The sequence below is a fragment of the Bubalus bubalis genome, chromosome 18, assembly GCF_019923935.1.
Source record: "Bubalus bubalis isolate 160015118507 breed Murrah chromosome 18, NDDB_SH_1, whole genome shotgun sequence".
Lineage (NCBI taxonomy): Eukaryota > Metazoa > Chordata > Mammalia > Artiodactyla > Bovidae > Bubalus > Bubalus bubalis.
This window is the reverse complement of record NC_059174.1, coordinates 52,496,232-52,513,157: the sequence shown is the minus strand read 5'-3', so window position 1 is coordinate 52,513,157 and position 16,926 is coordinate 52,496,232. Positions and strand designations below refer to the sequence as shown.

The following is a 16,926-nucleotide window of genomic DNA, read 5'->3' as shown; positions in this document are numbered from 1 at the left end:
TGTGAGCATAACTAGGGGGAATTTCCACTTGTGCACGGCCAAGAAGCGAGAAAAATCATCTTTTACTGAAAGTCTACTCCAAAAAGCAGCCGATTCGCTGTCTGGGGCGTGGGGAGGAATTAGAGCTGCACAAGGTCCCGGCGGGAATCCCCACAGTATTTCAGAAATGATTTGGTCCAACGTTGCCTTAAAGGGGCCGCCACATTCATAGGCTCTAACTCTTAAAGAGACAGGAAGATCGAGTGGTCTGAAATCCTTAAAGAGACCGGTAAGGGTCCAGGTGTGCAGGACTGTGGTTTTAGTGTTACAAACCCTTTTAGGGAGGCCCAGATGCCTCGGAAGTTCAGAACTTGACTGGGAGAGGTGGGAAAGCCGAGGAATGAGGGCTTTTAACTACCAGCCAGGGGCGGGCTTTCGGGGCTCCAGGGGAGCGGGAAATACAGGGGGAGGAGCCTGTGGATCCCGGGGAGGAGCCTCCGGGCTCCCGAGCTGGACACGCGTGGAGGGGGGGAGGAGGTGCGGACTAGGGGGAGGGGCAGTGGGCCAGAAGAGACAGGTCGATTCCCTCGAGGATTTAGTCTCGTACGTGGGGGGCATTTCCAAAGGCTTTGAGGAAGGGAGAATGAGTAGAAGTCCTGATTAGTGCCCCGTCCCTGGGCGCGTGTAAACAGCGGCACGTGGACGCAGATTTGGGGGACACGCCCACGTCCCTTCCCACGGGAATCGTGCCGCGTGGGGAGACGGGCGCAGCCGCGGGACGGTGACTAGACAGGGTGACCAGACTGCATTCCTGACCGGTGTGTCAGCGCTGATTCCCGCCCCCTCTGCCGAGATTGCGGATCCTACTTTAGAACTGGGGCGCCCACCTTCTCAGAGAGCCAGCGGCTACCCAGAGCGGAGGGAGGGTCAGGCAAAGAGGACGGGTTGCCTCTTCCCAGGATCTCCAGTTTCCCGTGCGTGGGCGAGACAGGCGGGCGCCGCCCCTGAGAGCTCCGGGACTACAGTTCCCAGAGGACACGAGACTGGGTGGCGCCGGACGTCGGTCGAGGAAGCTGCTGGGAGTTGTAGTCCCAGCCTCCAACTTTGTGAGCTGTAGCTGCGAAATTCTGTCAAGATCCCAACCACTCTTTTTACCGATAGAGAGACTGAGGCTCAGAGACCCGAGGGGATACTAATTTTAGCGAGGCCCTCTTCTCGCCTTGGGGGCGGGATATGTGTCTCCCCCAGCCTCTGTAACTTTCTGCCTCTTCGGTGGTGTCCAAATCTTCATTCAAGAAGTGGGAAACTTCTTGAGCCTGGAGGGGAGGGGCAGGGACTCAGGATTTCGTCTCTTGCAACCACAGCGAGGTGAGAGTATGAATTCTGTTTACTTAGTTAGGTCACCCTTGGCTTTTCGACCTCGCCCTTCCTGTCTGTGAAATGGACTTTATGTCAGTTCGAATGGGAACGTACCCGGCTATGTCCCGCTCCTCCGGGACTACAAGTCCCAAAGTGCTCGAGGCGACCCCCTACTCCCCCTCCCCTCCGAGACCCGCCTCCCTCTGGTCGGAGTCACGTCGTCTAACCTGTTCCCGGCGCCTGCCCCGCCCCGTCCTCGGCTCCCCGCAGCCGGAGCCGGAGCCGGAGGAAGCCCCCCGGTGCCAAAGTCTGCCCCGGATCTGTGAGTTACACCCCCTTGGGTTCAGCGGCTCTGGTGGAGCCCGAGACTCGCGTCCCTGGGAGGGTCCTGAAGAGGCTAAGATGCCAGGTCCCAGGGCGGAATTGGGAGTGCGCAGGACGCCAGGGACATTAGAAGGCTAAAACTTGGATGCCTGCTTTACTGGGCAGAAGGAAAGGGGGCTCGAATGCCTGAGTTCTTGGACGGGTGGGAGCGGACACCGTAGTCCTGGGGAGAGGTTCGGAACTGGGAGTCCTCAGTCTCTCGAATTGGGAGCTCTAGGAATCCTGAATCCTTGAGTAGAATTGGGATATCGGATCTCTTGGGGAGAAATGGGAGACTTGGACTGCTGGGGCTCTGGAATGGGCGGCCATCCCTGCCACCCTTCAGCTGCCTTTTCGACCGAGTCTTTAGGTCTGGGAGCAGAATTAGGGACGGGGTGGGGATAGTGGAACCTGGGTTCCTGAAATGAATCAGAACTAACACCCTCGGTCCCTCTGAAGACTGTGCCCCCGGCGTTCCCCCCTCTTTCTGGCTCTGGGGTGGGGACCGGGGTTGGGGTGGGGAGGACTAGGGCAGGTCTCCAACCTTCTCTCTGCCGCTGCACGATCCCCAACCTGTCATTAACCGGGGCGTCAGACCTGCCTAACCAGAGGGACCTCCGCCCCAGGGCGCCCCCTGGCGGGGGAGGGGAACCTCCTATTACCCCTTGAAGGTGGGAAATATCTGGGATTTGCAAAGAGGGTTCTAGATTCCAGGGCAGAATTCCAGAAGGTGGGGTGGGGTTGAGGGGGGGGGTGGTTGCAAGGCTGGACACAATACAGCCATTATACAGAGAAGAGGGGGTAAGCTGAGTCATAGAGGTCACAGTGGCAGCAGTGTTGGGGGGTCAGGATTTGCCCTCCCCCTTCCACACAGCTCTCTTGGGCGTCAGGATTCCATCCCCTCCCACCGGGTTTTCTGACTGACTTCTCTCCTAGGGCTCCTGGCCCTGACCCTGAGGTGAGAAATGTCACCTCCCCTCCCATCTGTCTGACCTGAGGTAGTGTGGCAGATAAGGGAGGATAGAGGCTAATTCTGGAGGTGTGTGTCTGTCCTTGAAGCTGGGGGAGGGCAGACGCCCAGCACCTCCCTCCCAAGACTCCCCCTTCTCTCCACCCCTATGTGTCACGTGAAGGGATTATACAAGGGGGTGGGGGAGGCAGGGGGTTCTGGTGAGAGAGGGAAGAACTTCCTAACGTCTGGGCTTGAAGGGCATTTGCTGATAGCCTGGGATGAAATTAAAAATAATAACCGTGGCTGCCAAGGCAGAGCTCACAGCATGCCAGGCTGAGGGCTGGCAGGTAGAGAGATGGTTCCCACCGTCTACAGAAGTCTCTGGCAATTGCCCAAAGGTCTTACTTCCACTGGGGTTTGCTGATCCCACCCCAGGGAATGACTTCTCTTTGTTCCATTGGGGAAACTGAGGCTGGAGTGAAGGCGATACCTTCAGCTTTTGCCACCTTCTGTCTGGAATCTTCCAGGGATTCCTATGCCCTGGAATGGGCCAGAACTAGAGATGGCCAGAACTCAGGAAAGCAGGGGAGAAGATGGGATGGGATTGGTGGTGGTGGGCTTGCACAATGCAGCCATTATGTGGAGAGGAGGGGGTAAGCTGAGTCATAGAGGCCACAGTTTGGGTTCTGAAATCCGAGGACTGGAGTCAAGACGGAAGGGTCAAAGCTCAGGGCTTTTAGAATCTCAGAAAGATCTGAATGGGCCGTTTCGGAGAAAAACAGTCACTTTGGGTTTTGAGCTCTCCGTCTGTTCCCAGGCCTGGGAATTAGGAATCTTATCCATGTGAACTTTACTCCGTGCCCTGCAGTGTTCTAAACTCTGTACATAAATTATGTCATTCAAACGTCACATTTCTATTGAGGTGAAGGTATTGATTCTCCCATTATACACTTAAGGAAACTGAGGCACACAGAAGCTAAATAATTGAAAGACTGGGAAGGCCCAAGCTCATTGCACAGACGTCCACAGAGGAGGAAACCAAGTCCCAAGGCGGGGATGTGTGTGTGGGGGGGTGGCTCCCAGCGTCTGTCTCGGAGGATTCCAACCTGGGTACTGTCAGTCCAGCCTAGCACTCTGACCCGGTTCTTACGGAGGATGCTTCCTCCAGGACCTCCGCCTCCTCCCCTGATTTTTAATTCCAAAGAACCTGGCCTGGGGTGCAGAAGATAGTGGGGAAAGAGACCTAAGAGCGGAGGAGAGGGGCGCCCGGTGGAGAGGACCTGGGTGTGGAGGACAGGGGCCGCGAGCAGAGGCGCGGCCCTTGCCACCCTTGCGCCCCGCCCGGTCCCCGCCCCCCTGCCGCGGGAGGTGCTGCACCTGCCTGGGCCCGCCGCGCATTCCCAGTGTCTGAGCTCAGGCGAGGTCTGCTCTCCCAGCTGGGGTCGTGCCGTGACCTGGAGCGCCCCCTTGAGGCCCCGACGCCCCCTTCGCCCGCGTCAGCCCCGGGACGGCTCCACGCCCAGCCCTGGCATTTCCTTAGACCCAGAGGATATCAGCGTGGGATGTGTCTTAGAATTTGAGAATCAGAAACTCCCCGAAAGAACCACTCGCTACCAGAATGCTGGCCCTGGAGGTAGCATAGATAGTTCATTTTTATATTTTAACAGAGTGTTTCCTATGTATCTCTAAGATTCTAAAAGATGCCGGGTTTTGGTTCCTATAGTCTCTACTTTTTGAGGCCTCAATTCTCAGAACCTTAATTCCTCTTGCACTTTCTGGCCAGTTGGATCCTCACAGCAGTCCTCTGAAATGAACTGCTATTGATTCTAATTTTACAGATGAGGAAACTGAGGCTATCTGGTCAAGTGGGTCAGTGGTGCTACCAGATTTGAATCCTCCTTAACTGTGCTTTCAATGGCACCCCACTCCAGTACTCTTGCCTGGAAAATCCCATGGACAGAGGAGCCTGGTAGGCTGCAGTCCATGGGGTCGCTAAGAGTCGGACACGACTGAGCGACTTCACTTTCACTTTTCACTTCCATGCGTTGGAGAAGGAAATGGCAACCCACTCCAGTGTTCTTGCCTGGGGAATCCCAAGGATGGGGGAGCCTGGTGGGCTGCCGTCTATGGGGTCGCACAGAGTCGGACACGACTGAAGCGACTTAGCATAGCATAGCATAACTGTGCTTTCAGCAGCTCCACTAAACCAGACGTTCACCCAGACTTTTAGGACCTTGGAATCCTGGAATAGGTAGAACTTGGTGCAGGAAGACAGAGAAATCTAGGCTAGCCAAAGTGGAGAATTCTAGAATGTTCCAAAGATAGACTCTTGAACTCAGAACTTTCAAACCATAGACTTCTCAAGCGGAGGGTTTTAGGTTCTGTAGGAATTTAGTTACAACCTCAAGATCCTTATAATTTCAGAATCTAGGGCTCTGAGGGGTTAAGGAGGCTCCTTAGAATAGCTGATTTGCTTCCTCCTTTCACAGTTGGGGGAAACTGAGGCCCAAGGAGTGGAGGGGACTCAGAGTCCAAGGTCACACACTCCTAACACACCCAAATGAGCCACCAGCCCCAACAGGTTCTATTCCGAGGCTTCCCAGACTGAAGCCAGAATCAGCATGCCCCAGCCCGCCCTGCTGCCCACGCCTGCACCCCAAATCAAAGCTAAGCCGCCGGTTGGTGCAGTAGGGAGGTGGCAGACTTGGCGGGTGTGGCGGTTACCATGGAGATGGGGGTGGTGCTGGCCAGACTGGTTCCTGGGGGCCTGGCTCCTTCCCACTGGGTTGGCGACTTCAGTGGCCCCTGGTCACCTCCCAGTTCTTCTGTTGACGGTGGGCCCATGTGAACACGCTGAGTCTGCTCTGGGCGGGGACTCTGGGGAGAGGAAGCTGAGTGGCCCCTGTCCTCTGGAGCCCCTCCAGACTGACCGAAATGACCCAGAACGTCAAGTTAGGTTCAGATGTGAAACCTAGTATGCTGACTTCTTGCAGGGTGATCTGAAATGTATGTTTCTGAGCCTCACTTCCATGCCTGCTATGGAGGTTTTGATCTCGGGATAAGGTATTGGGTGTAAAGCACTAGGTACAATTCCAGGTGACAGTGACCTCTCAATAAATAGTTGTTTTATTTCATTAAACCCTCAGGCAACTAGCAAAGGTCCTGGCACATGATGTTGTCATTCAGTTGCTCAGTCGTGTCTCTTTGCGACCCCATGGACTGCAGCACCCCAGGCTTCCCTGTCCTTCACCATCTCCCGGAGTTTGCTCAAACTCATGTCCGTTGAGTCGGTACATAGTAGGCACATACAGAAGGCAACACCATCATTATTTTTAAAAAGATCCCCAGCATCTAGCACAGTGTCTCTTGGTCCCTAGGAGCCATTCATTAATCGATAGTTATTATTGCAACCTCTGTTCACTATAATGCCTGGCACATAGTAGGTGGTCAATGGATAATGTTTGAAGGAATGATCCAGTTTTATTAAGGCTGAGACAGAGATGAACAAGGAGTCACGTAAAGAGAGTGAATTGTCCTGAGCCAGAGAGTTTTGCAGGAGTTGGCATTTCCCAGCAGGGGCGATGGAGAGGCATAGAACTTCCAGTGGAAGGAAAAAGGAGAGTAAAGGCACCCTCGCTCTCCTTAGGGCCCCAGGTTCCCTGTAGGCGGGCCCTGAGCAGACTCTCCCCCGCCCCTGCCTGCCCAAACGCAGGCGCCCCGCTCCGGCCGGCCGGCACCATGGACAGCGAGGCGTTCCAGAGTTCGGGGGACATTCTGGACCTGAAATTCCAGTGTGAGCTGGGGTAGGGGGCGGGGCTTGTCGGGGCGCGGCCCTCGGGGGCGGGGCGCGGCCCACGGGTCCCGGTCCTCACTGCCACTCCCGCCCTCCCAGCTCTAGCCATGAAGCACATGGACCTGAAGCAGATGGAGCTGGACACGGCGGCGGCCAAGGTGGACGAACTGACCAAGCAGTTGGAGTCGCTGTGGTCGGACTCGCCCGCGGCGCCTCTTGGCTCTCAGGCCGCAGCGCCGGCTAGGGTGAGCCCGCGGGTCCTGGTCCCCACCCTGGCCACCCAAAAAGTCAGGTTCTTTTGGCCAGGAGTTCAGGCAAGCCTGTCTCATGGGGCAGGCTGTGGGCTGTTTAAGGGCATCTGATAAAGGGGGCCAGTGGAAGCGGACGTCTGTCAGGACCCTCGGAAGAAAAGAGGCTTTTTTCTAAGCGGCACAAAGGCACTGTGTGCGCTGGCGCCAGCCCCGACGGCAGGGCTCCCTAGGCCTGAATCTCCAGCCCCGCCTACCTCTCCAGGGTTGGCTCTCGATCACCGCTATCGATTGACTTACCAACCCTCTACTAACGTCTCCTTTGACCCCACAATGTCCCCACAGCTGCCCCGGTACAGCACCAGCCCGGTCCCCGAGCCCTTGGGCAGCCGTGGGTCCTCCCGGAAGGCGACCACCGACGGCGCAAACACCGCATTCGGACGCTCGGAGAGCGCCCCAGCTCTGCTCCCCTATAGCTCGCTATCCGCGAAGGGCCGGCCGTCGTCACCGCGCACCCAGCTCTACCTGCAGCCGGACGCCTATGGCAGCTTAGACCGCTCGCCCTCGCCCCGGCCCCGCGCCTTCGATGGCGCAGGCAGCCCCCACGGCAGGGCGCCCTCCCCTCGACCGGGCCCGCTCCGACAGCAGGGTCCCCCCACGCCCTTTGACTTTTTTGGCCGCTCCGGCTCCCCGCGTGGCAGCCCCCTGGCGGAAGGGCCCCAGGTCTTCTTCCCGGAGCGCGGGCCCTCGCCTCGCCCCGGGACCTCAGCTTACGACGCGCCGGCTGCCTTTGGGAGCCCTCTGCTGGGCGCGGGCGGCAGCGCCTTCGCCCCGCCTCTGCGCGCTCAAGGTGAACCACAGGGCCCTACTTGGCGGGTGCGAGGGGTGCAGGGCCCGGGACCAGCCTCTCTTCCCCTACTCCCCACCCGGGATCCTCATGAACAACTTCTCCCCCAGACGACCTAACGCTGCGCCGGCGGCCCCCCAAAGCCTGGAACGAGTCCGACCTGGACGTGGCTTATGAGAAGAAGCCCTCGCAAACTGCGAGCTATGAACGTGAGTGATGGAAGGCCAGAGGATGGGGGAGCCGGAGAGGCATCCCCCAGACCTAATGATTCCCGCCTCACAGGTCTGGATGTCTTCCCGCGGCCTGCTTCTCCAGGCCTGCAGCTGTTACCCTGGAGAGAGAGCAGCCTGGATGGGCTGGGGGCCACCGGCAAGGTGAGCGGCCAGAGAAACTTGGGGAGGGGTTTTGTGGGGTCAGGACTAGTCTCCCCTTTCTGGCTGCTCCCACAGTTTCCATACCCTTCCCCGGCTTTATCCTGGATTTCCACCCCCTCCCCGACCCTCTTTTCTTTCCCTCTTTCCTCTGCCCTCCGCTCCTTCTCTCCTTTCTTGCCTTTTGCCTTGACCTCCCTCGTCCTTTCCTCCACTCCTCTGTCTTTCGTCCCCTTAAGCCTATTGCCCTCCCATCTGAGCCCTTTCTATCTTCCTTCCTTCCCTCTTTCTCCCCCAGGACAATTTCACCAGCGCCACTCTGCCCCGCAATTACAAGGTCTCCCCTCTGGCCAACGACAGGCGTTCTGATGTGGGCAGCTACCGCCGATCACTGGGCTCCACGGGGCCGTCAGGCACTTTGCCCCGAAGCTGGCAGCCTGTCAGTCGCATCCCCATGCCTCCTTCCAGCCCGCAGCCCCGCAGTGCCCCCCGCCAGCGCCCCATCCCCCTCAGCATGATATTCAAGCTGCAGAATGATTTTTGGGAGCATGGAGCCAGCAGGGCCATGCTCCCGAGCTCCTCCATCTTCTCACGAGCTCCCCCACCTAAGATGCCTCCCCAGCCCCAGGCACCCCCCCAGCCCCAGCCCCAACCACAGCCCCAGCCACAACCACAGCCCCAGCCTCAGCCACAAGCCCCTGCCCCAGCCCCCCAAGCCCCCCAACAGACTTGGGCCCCTGTAAGTGAAGGTGAGTCAGCGCTGGGGGTTCTGGAGGGCTGGGTGAAGGGAGGACAGATGGCTGGGGACCAAACCAGCTGGGGGACCCATCACAACCAAATATCTGTTTCCAGACACTGTCCCTGCAGAGACGAGGCCAGATGAGCTTGGGGGTTTGCTCAGGAACTAGCCATAGCACAGTGCTTAAGCAGGGACTCAGGAGTCAGACTGGCTGGCTGCATGCTGTGTGACTTTTGGCAAGTTACATAACCTCTCTGGACTTCAATTTCCTTGAGTGGAAAAGATGAATATTGGTAGAACCTACCTCACTGGGGTATGGTATTGGCTTATATAATCCCTATAAAGGCTTCAAAATAGGGCCTGATGGATACTAAGCCCTCAGTAGCTATCATAGTAGTCATAATAATTATTAATAGTTTTTGGTGTGAGACCAGCTCAGGGCTTAGATTTAAACAGAGTGGGTTTCGAGCCCCTCTCTGCGATCAACATGCTGTGTGACTCAGGATAAATTAATTAACCCATACGAGCTTCCATTTTCTCATCTGTGAAGAGAGATGAATAATACTTACTTCATAGATTATGATGGGCATTCAATGAAATCATGTAGAAAATGATCATTATAAAAAGAAAAACAAGAACAAGCATTATATATTTCAACCTGCTTTTAGAAACTGATCGAGAGGCAGGAAACAGCGATGAGACCATCAAATACCAGGATTCTAGTCCCAGCAATTGTCTGCCTGAGATGTTAAGAGAGGAAATGATTAGAGTCTTAGTCAAGTCTATCATAATAGTAGGAGTAGAGATTCTGGAGTGAGATAGAACTGAGTTCAAATTCCAGGTGTGTGGCTTTGGGCAACTGACTTGCCCTCTCTGAGACTCAGTTTCCCTTTCTGTAGTAATGAGATGATAGTCATATCAGCTTCACAAGGTAGTGGTGAGAATTCAGTAAGACAGGCATGGAGAAGGCACAAGGCACAAGCTTAAGTGTGTGATGAATGGGGAGGTCATAGTTGTCTGTTATTTACAACCCAAGGAAGTTGTAGCCCAGAGAGAGCAAGAACTGCCGTGGAGACACAGAGCAAATCAGGCCTTGGTGGCAGGTCCTGGAAGCTGTGCAGAGGGAGTCTTGAGGGGCTCCAGGGATCCCTCCTCTGATGGGGCGCTTGTTCCTTCTAGGCCTTGCCAAACCTCCTGCTGATCTGGAACCTGAGCCAGAGCTGGAGGGGCTGCTGACGCCCGTGCTGGAGGTTGGCGACACAGACGAAGGTGCTGTGACTCGGCCCCTTAGTCCCACACGGCTGCAGCCAGCGCTGCCACCCGAAGCACAGTCAGTGCCGGAGCTGGAGGAGGTGGCCCGGGTGCTGGCAGAGATTCCACGGCCCCTCAAACGCCGGGGCTCCATGGAGCAGAGCCCGGCTGTAGCCCTGCCCCCCACCCACAAGAAGCAATACCAACAGATCATCAGCCGCCTCTTCCATCGTCACGGTGGGCCTGGGGGCCCTGAGCCCGAGCTGTCCCCCATCACTGAGGGATCTGAGGCCAGGGCCGGGCCCCCTGCTCCAGCCCCACCGGCTCCCATCCCACCCTCAGCCCCTCTCCAGAGCAGCCCACCAGAGCAGCCACAGAGCATGGTAAGTAATACAGGAGGAACCCAGGTATACCACTTAGCATACGGAAGTGTTCCTTCCCTTTTAGGACAGAACCTGGAAATTGCACACCTCACAGCTGCCGAATTCCACTGGCCAGGAACCCAACTGCAAGGGAGGCTGGAAAATATAGTTTTTAATCCAAGGGTCAAAAGAAAGAGAACATATATGGAGGGGCATCTGGAAGTCTTGACCATATAGAGACTTTCTCTGCTCCTCTCCAGTAACCTGTCCCTGCCGTAGGCTTCCCTTCAGGAATCTAAGAGTTTTCCAACCTGGAAATGACTTGTCTTGGCAGGACAGAGGGTTTATTCTAGGATCTGAACAGCCTGCTGGAATCAAGGCAGTCACCATTTCTCTCCTGAGCTGCCTCACAGCTTCTCATGTCCCCTTTCTCTGGAGATCCACTCTCCTCTTACACCTCAGCAAGCCCGTGCCACGGCTAGAAATGGCCCACCCAGCCCTGAATCAAAATGACCTCTGAGTTCAAGTCCATGGTGTCCTTTGACTCTAGTCGGAGCTTCTTCCATTCAAATTTTCAAGAACCAGTCTCTGGTCTCTAAGCCTGTGGGTTTCGTGATTAAGTGTCCCAGCTGCAGAGCAAGGCTGCCTGGGTTCACATCCCAGCTACACGGTACTTATTAGCTGTGCATCCTTGGGCCAGACATTTAGCCTCCCTGGACCTCAGTTTCCTCATCTGTAAAATGGGGATGAGAATAACTACAGAGTTGCGGTGAGAATTTAATACATTAATGTAACGCTTAGGATAGTGCCTGGCACTTAACTGTTAACCATTATTGTTACTGTTATCATTTGACCAGGAGATAGTCTCCTGCTGATCTTGTTCAGGTTTCTGCATCTAGGCTGGGGGTGGGGAGCAGTCACATGGAATAATCTTAATTGCTCAGCGTGGATAGACAGGGGGAGGGAAACAATTCCCAGAGAAGAAGTAGGGGCCAGGTGGACCCCCAAATGCCTATTCCTAGGCCTTCCTGAGGGTGGAGCCAAGAAATATTGGCTCAGCCAAGATCCTGAGGTTGAGGATCTTGAATCAAGAATGGAAGAATAAAAACGCCTTGAAATGGTCCAATTGCCTCATGGTAGAATCAAAGTCCTGGCCACAGAGAAACTTGAAAACTCACAGCATTCAATCATTAAATCCTGGTGTCACAAACTCAAACTGAAATTTCAGAATCCTAGGACACTGAAGATGCGAACAGTAGAAGTAAAAAATTAGTAGCACAAACCCTGGTTGTACTGATTCTTGAAGTCCCCAATACTGAAAATGAAAGACTTATTGATTCAAAAAAAAATCACAGATTAGGGCACTAATATGTTATAATACAAGATTTTCTTTTAAGTGAGCATTTTCACCTAGAAAGAAACACATAGTAACTAGGAAGAAATAGATAAAATAGAATAAAGAGGCCAAAATCACAAGCACTCAGAACCATGATGAACATTTTGAGCATTTCCTTCCAATCTTTTGGAATGAAATTCTAACCATAAAATATTCAAGTTCTCAATCACAGAATTTTGAGAATGCAACATCCTGGGTCCCCAGCAATTTGAAATGGCACAACTTTAGCATTTCTGGACTCACAGTATACTGGAAACAACATCAGAGAATTTTGAAATCAGTGGCTCTTGGGATCTTCAGATTCCAGAATCCTGAAATCATTAACAGCAAAGGCTGGAATCACAAATGCTTTGTGCTCAGAATAAATGAATTTTGTAGGAGAACACTTGAAAATAACAAATAGGAAAGCAGAAGGAGTAGTATGACAAATATTCAAATTTCAAACATCTAAAATGAACACCTGGAAACATGTTTATTATCTAAATGAAATGAAACTATGAATTGAATATCTGGCTTCCATAGTTATCAACCTGATGGTCTCCCGGCCTCCTCTCAAGCCTCAGGGCCCTAGATTCCCAAATCTCTGGATTCCCTGAGTGTTGTAGGGAACCAGAGACTATAGAACTGAGCACCCTCCTCCCCATGGCCCTGTGGACTCAGGCTCTGTACCTTCCTGGGTTCCAATTCCAGCCCTGTCTAGGTGAATGACCTGGAGCGGTCACCGGGTTCCCGAGCCTCTGTTTCCCCCTCCAAGGAATGGGTATATGAGCGACCCGCCCCCCAAGCCACTGAAGCATCCCCACCCTGTCCCCCAGGAGATGCGCTCGGTGCTGCGGAAAGCCGGGTCCCCGCGCAAGGTCCGCCGTGCGCGCCTCAACCCGCTGGTGCTGCTTCTGGACGCCGCACTGACCGGGGAGCTGGAGGTGGTGCAGCAGGCCATGAAGGAGGTGAGTGCCGCGGGTGCGGGAGAGCTGGGCTGGCAGGGTAGAGGCGGCCCGACGCGGGAATGAGCCTCCCGGTCCCCCGGCCCGTCCAGATGAACGACCCGAGCCAGCCCAACGAGGAGGGCATCACCGCCTTGCACAACGCCATCTGCGGCGCCAACTACCCCATCGTGGACTTCCTCATCGCGGCCGGGGCCAACGTCAACTCCCCGGACAGCCACGGCTGGTGAGCCCTGACGGCGCGCGCGGCCGGCGTGGGGCGGGGACGGCGCTGGGGGCGCCCCGCGCGGCCGCTCATGCCCGCCTCCCCACGCCTAGGACCCCGCTGCATTGCGCGGCGTCGTGCAACGACACGGCCATCTGCACGGCGCTGGTGCAGCACGGCGCGGCCATCTTCGCCACCACGCTCAGTGACGGCGCTACCGCCATCGAGAAGTGCGACCCCTACCGCGAGGGTTACGCCGACTGCGCCACTTACCTGGCAGGTGCGAGGCGGGGCGAGGGGCCCAGTGCTAGAGATACTGGGCAGGGAAAGGAAGCCGACCGCGGCTCCCCAGAGAGGATGCCTGGGGAGGTAAGGGGCTGTACGGACCTGTGACAGCATCACCGAGGAGGGGCCGGCGGGAGGGACCACCTGCGGGGATGGCGGACGGGGCCTCCCACCTGGCAGGTGCGAGAAGGGTGTGTGACTGCAGCAGATTGTGCCACCTTCGAGGGAAAGGGGGGTAGGGCAACCGTGCCCCTCAAGCTGGACACCGGTGGTGACGACAGCGGTTGCGGAGATTGCGCCGCTTTATCTGCCTTCCCATCTGTGGGGGTGGGGGAGTTGGACGTACCAACTATACTGTCTCCTGGCCCAGGGCTACCTGGGGGAGATACAGTGCCACACAGGTGACCGGTGAGTGGGCCCTGGCTTCTGGGGAGGGGCTTGGGGCCTCTTCCACTTGTAGGGAGACAGGAGACTGTACCATGTATCTCCAGGAGCCGGGGTGGGGGGAGGGGGGGATCATATCATCTAAACAGGTTTGGGGAGGAGCTAGGTAGGCAGCATCATGGCGATGTGCCTAGGGCCTGGAGCGAAGGGGTCAACTGTAGCCTAAGGTGGGCTCCGGAGCGTCACACAGTTGGAGTAAAGCAGGCTGTAGGACGTAGGGGTGGGACAGCGTGTGTAAGAGGGGAGCCTGCAGGGACTACGGGACAGCATGCTGTGCTGTGGCGGAAAGTAGTTGGGAGCCAGGGGGCTGTAACACCTGCCTTAGCGGTGAGCGGCGGCAGGCCGGGACTGGGGGATGAGGGGGAGAAGTAGACCTTCCACCGAAGAGGAGAAGGGCTGTAACCTCCGGGTTAGGGGGGACTGTGACCCCCTTTGTCATAGGTCGGCGGAGCCTAGAGATACGAGGATTGTAGCGTCCTACTAGCCTGGACTCCGAGAGTCCTGTGAGACTGCAGTAGAGATTGGACCACGCACCTGGAGAGGGAGGGAGGGGCGAAGAAACTGGAGTGTGGTGGACTGGACCATTTAAGGGGGGAGCCTGGTGGACTGTACCATTTGGAAAGGGGGTAAATCCTTGGGCATTTTACCACTTAAGGGAGTCGGTGCGGGTGGGTTATACTATCTGGAAAACGATTACATCCTCTTTGGAGACTTCATCATTTGAGTGGGAAGTGCGCAGTGTGCACAGCACCACCTGGAAAGGGGGCGTTGGGACCACTTCCGTGGAAGGAGTAGGGCTGTACCCTGGGAAGGACTGCTTGAGTCCTCTATGGAGACTGAAGCTCTTACGTGGGGGGCGGGGGCGGGGGGAAGCTGCAGACAATTGTATTTCTAGGAGTGGTCCAGGAACCTAATCAGGTATAAGAGGAAATGGGGACACCGACCCTTCCCTGGGGGTTTGTGGCCAGGCCTGATGCACCCCATTAGAGACTTCCAGTCCCAGCAGCTGAATGCAGCTCAGGCGCCCCCCTCCAGACCGGGCTACACACAGAACTTTAATAGGGGCTCATTCCCCCAGGTGGGGCTGGTGTCAGATCTCAGGCTCTGACCCTGAGTGTTCCTGGCTTGCCCTGAACCGGGCGCTGACCATCCCTGCGATTTCCTGTTTCAGATGTGGAGCAGAGCATGGGGCTGATGTACAACGGGGTGGTGTACGCCCTCTGGGACTACAGCGCGGAGTTTGGGGACGAGCTGTCCTTCCGAGAGGGCGATTCGGTCACCGTGCTGCGGAGGGACGGACTAGAGGAGACGGACTGGTGGTGGGCCACGCTGCACGGCCAGGAGGGCTACGTGCCCCGTAACTACTTCGGGGTGAGCCCAGAAGAAATGTGCGGGTCTCCTGATAGTTGTCTGAGGAAAGGGCTGATCCCTCGGGGTGGGGAGAGGGGCAAGAGAGAGAGCCCTTTATACAGGGGTGGAGGGGCGGTCAGAAGAGTCCATTACCTGTCATGGGGAGGTGAGGAAGAGACCATTATAATAACAGGGGAAGTAAGGGAAAATCCCTTCTTAGAAGAGGACGAACCCCTTGCTGGTAGTACTTCGTAGGGGTACTCACCGGTGCTCTTTTCCCGATTATGTGATTGGTTTCTGCTCAAGCAAATATTTTTATTATCCCTAATTATATTCATGGAGAGGTAAAGAAGAATGTATTTTAGCCAAGAGGAGTATGAAGAATCCCAGTTTGGTGTTGGGGTGGGGGGGGGGCACTTGTGTGTTACCGGCATGGAAACTTTTTGTTACGCTGCACTGGGCAGGGTGAGGAAGACTCCATTAATGTAATGGCGGTAGGATTGAGGGAGAGTCTGCTAGGTACGGGGAGGAGACCAGGAAGGTCTCATGACTTTCCTGGGAGACAAGAAGATGCCTTTAATTAGGGCATAGGTGGCAGGTGGGTCCCAATCAGACGGCCATGGTGGGCGGGAGCGGCGGGCGTCTTTTTTACGATGGGGAAGTCTCCATTTCATCCAGCCCGCTGCCACCTGGAAGGCTCCATCTGGTGCTTGCCGGGGGATTCCAGTGTGGTCTGCGAGATGCTGAGAGGGTCCGTGAGGAAGGGATGGGAGGATGGAGACGGCCCACGTGTTTGGGGGGGTGGATTAGGTGACTGTGTTACATTTGGGGTGAAGCGAAAGGGTGGGAGCTCCTGGCGTCTGAAGAGCCTGTCTCCCCTCAGCTCTTCCCCAGGGTGAAGCCTCAGAGGAGTAAGGTGTAGCTGGAGAGAAGGACGTTTCCAAGGGAGACAGGATGAAGCAGCAGCTGCCTTCGCTCCAGACCTCCTCCACCCCTCCCGCTGCATATCTCTGTATCCCCCAAGCCCTTGCAGCGGTGGGGACCTTGCCAACAGCTCTCCGGAAACCCTGGGGAGAACGAGAACCCCAGCCTTAAACTTAGAAGCCTGCCTTAGTTGTGGGAGGTCGTGGTGGGGCTGGGAATATCATCGGGGGCAAGAGAGATCCCCCCATTTGCCAAATCAGGTCCCATCCGAAGTGCCTCCTACTTCCACTGCCAACCCACCCCCCGCAGCCCCAAAGCAAGCTAACCCACCATCCCAGCAGAGCCTGGAGTGGGTCACCGCCACTGGATTACCCCGGGAGTCACCTGCGCCCCGTATCTACCAGCAGCCTTCAGGGGCCAGGTGAGGCGTGGGCGTCTTTGTCTCTATCAGCATCCCTGCTCTATCTCTCCCAGTCGAGTGCCTTCACATAGCGCTGGTGTGACAACAAAACGGGGAGTTTTCTTTTTAAATAAAGGTAGTTTGCACAGAAATTGACTTCCTTCTCTTTGAATTCCATCCTGACTTAATAAGTGCTTGTCATTGTTAATATGTTTGGTAAACCAATCTTAAAGTAGTCCCTTTGGAAGGGATTTCTCTCGTGTGAATCCAATCCTCCCTCTTTCAACTATGCTTTTTTTTTTTTTTTGACTGTGCCACACCTCTGCAAGTGGAAGCGCAGAGTCTCAACCGCTGGACTACCAGGTAAATTCCTGGCTGCTGCTTTTTAAGCATCTTTAAACTGGACTTCCCTTGTAGCTCAGTCGGTAAAGAATCTGCCTGCAGTGCAGGAAACCTGGGTTCGATCCCTGGGTTGGGAAGAGCCCCTGGAGAAGGAAATGGCAACCCACTCCAGTATCCTTGCTTGGAAACTCTCATGGACAGAGGAGCTTGGTCCCAAAGAGTTGGGCAGGACTGAGCGCTGACCTAAGCTTAAAGTCATGAATGTGAAATCAGTGAAATGTTAGTCGCTCAGTCCTGTGGGACTCTGTGATCCCATGGGCTGCAGCCGCCAGGCTTCCCTGTCCATGGAATTCTCCAGGCAAGAATACTGCA

General features: G+C 55.8%; 1 protein-coding gene across 5 annotated transcripts; it reads left to right on the top strand.

Moving 5' to 3' along the window:
* Positions 1-210: 210 nt before the first annotated feature.
* On the top strand, positions 211-16,364 carry PPP1R13L (protein phosphatase 1 regulatory subunit 13 like). Of its 5 annotated transcripts, none has more exons than XM_025269328.3 (13): positions 211-268; positions 6,366-6,446; positions 6,546-6,691; positions 7,040-7,544; positions 7,652-7,750; positions 7,824-7,915; positions 8,211-8,661; positions 9,831-10,285; positions 12,476-12,607; positions 12,697-12,830; positions 12,923-13,089; positions 14,710-14,909; positions 15,772-16,364. In XM_025269328.3, exons 2-13 carry the CDS (start codon positions 6,392-6,394, stop codon positions 15,808-15,810), a joined length of 2,475 nt encoding a protein of 824 aa, XP_025125113.3. In that variant the 5' UTR covers positions 211-268; positions 6,366-6,391; the 3' UTR covers positions 15,811-16,364. The 5 variants fall into 5 exon arrangements, with proteins under 5 accessions (XP_025125113.3, XP_025125112.3, XP_044786683.2 ...); XM_044930748.2 differs by lacking the exon at positions 211-268 and adding an exon at positions 1,427-1,660 and having other exon boundaries at positions 6,300-6,446; positions 14,710-14,926; XM_025269325.3 differs by lacking the exon at positions 211-268 and adding an exon at positions 1,439-1,660 and having other exon boundaries at positions 6,300-6,446.
* The last annotated feature ends 562 nt before the right edge of the window (positions 16,365-16,926 follow it).

Bases quoted from the DNA above. Each gene is read 5' to 3' on its own strand.
- PPP1R13L (XM_044930748.2), top strand. From the start codon at position 1,429: ATGTCAGTTCGAATGGGAACGTACCCGGCTATGTCCCGCTCCTCCGGG. The intron at 7,916-8,210 runs GTGAGCGGCCAG...TTTCTCCCCCAG, and splicing joins GGCTGGGGGCCACCGGCAAG to GACAATTTCACCAGCGCCAC. The intron at 12,608-12,696 runs GTGAGTGCCGCG...CGGCCCGTCCAG, and splicing joins TGCAGCAGGCCATGAAGGAG to ATGAACGACCCGAGCCAGCC.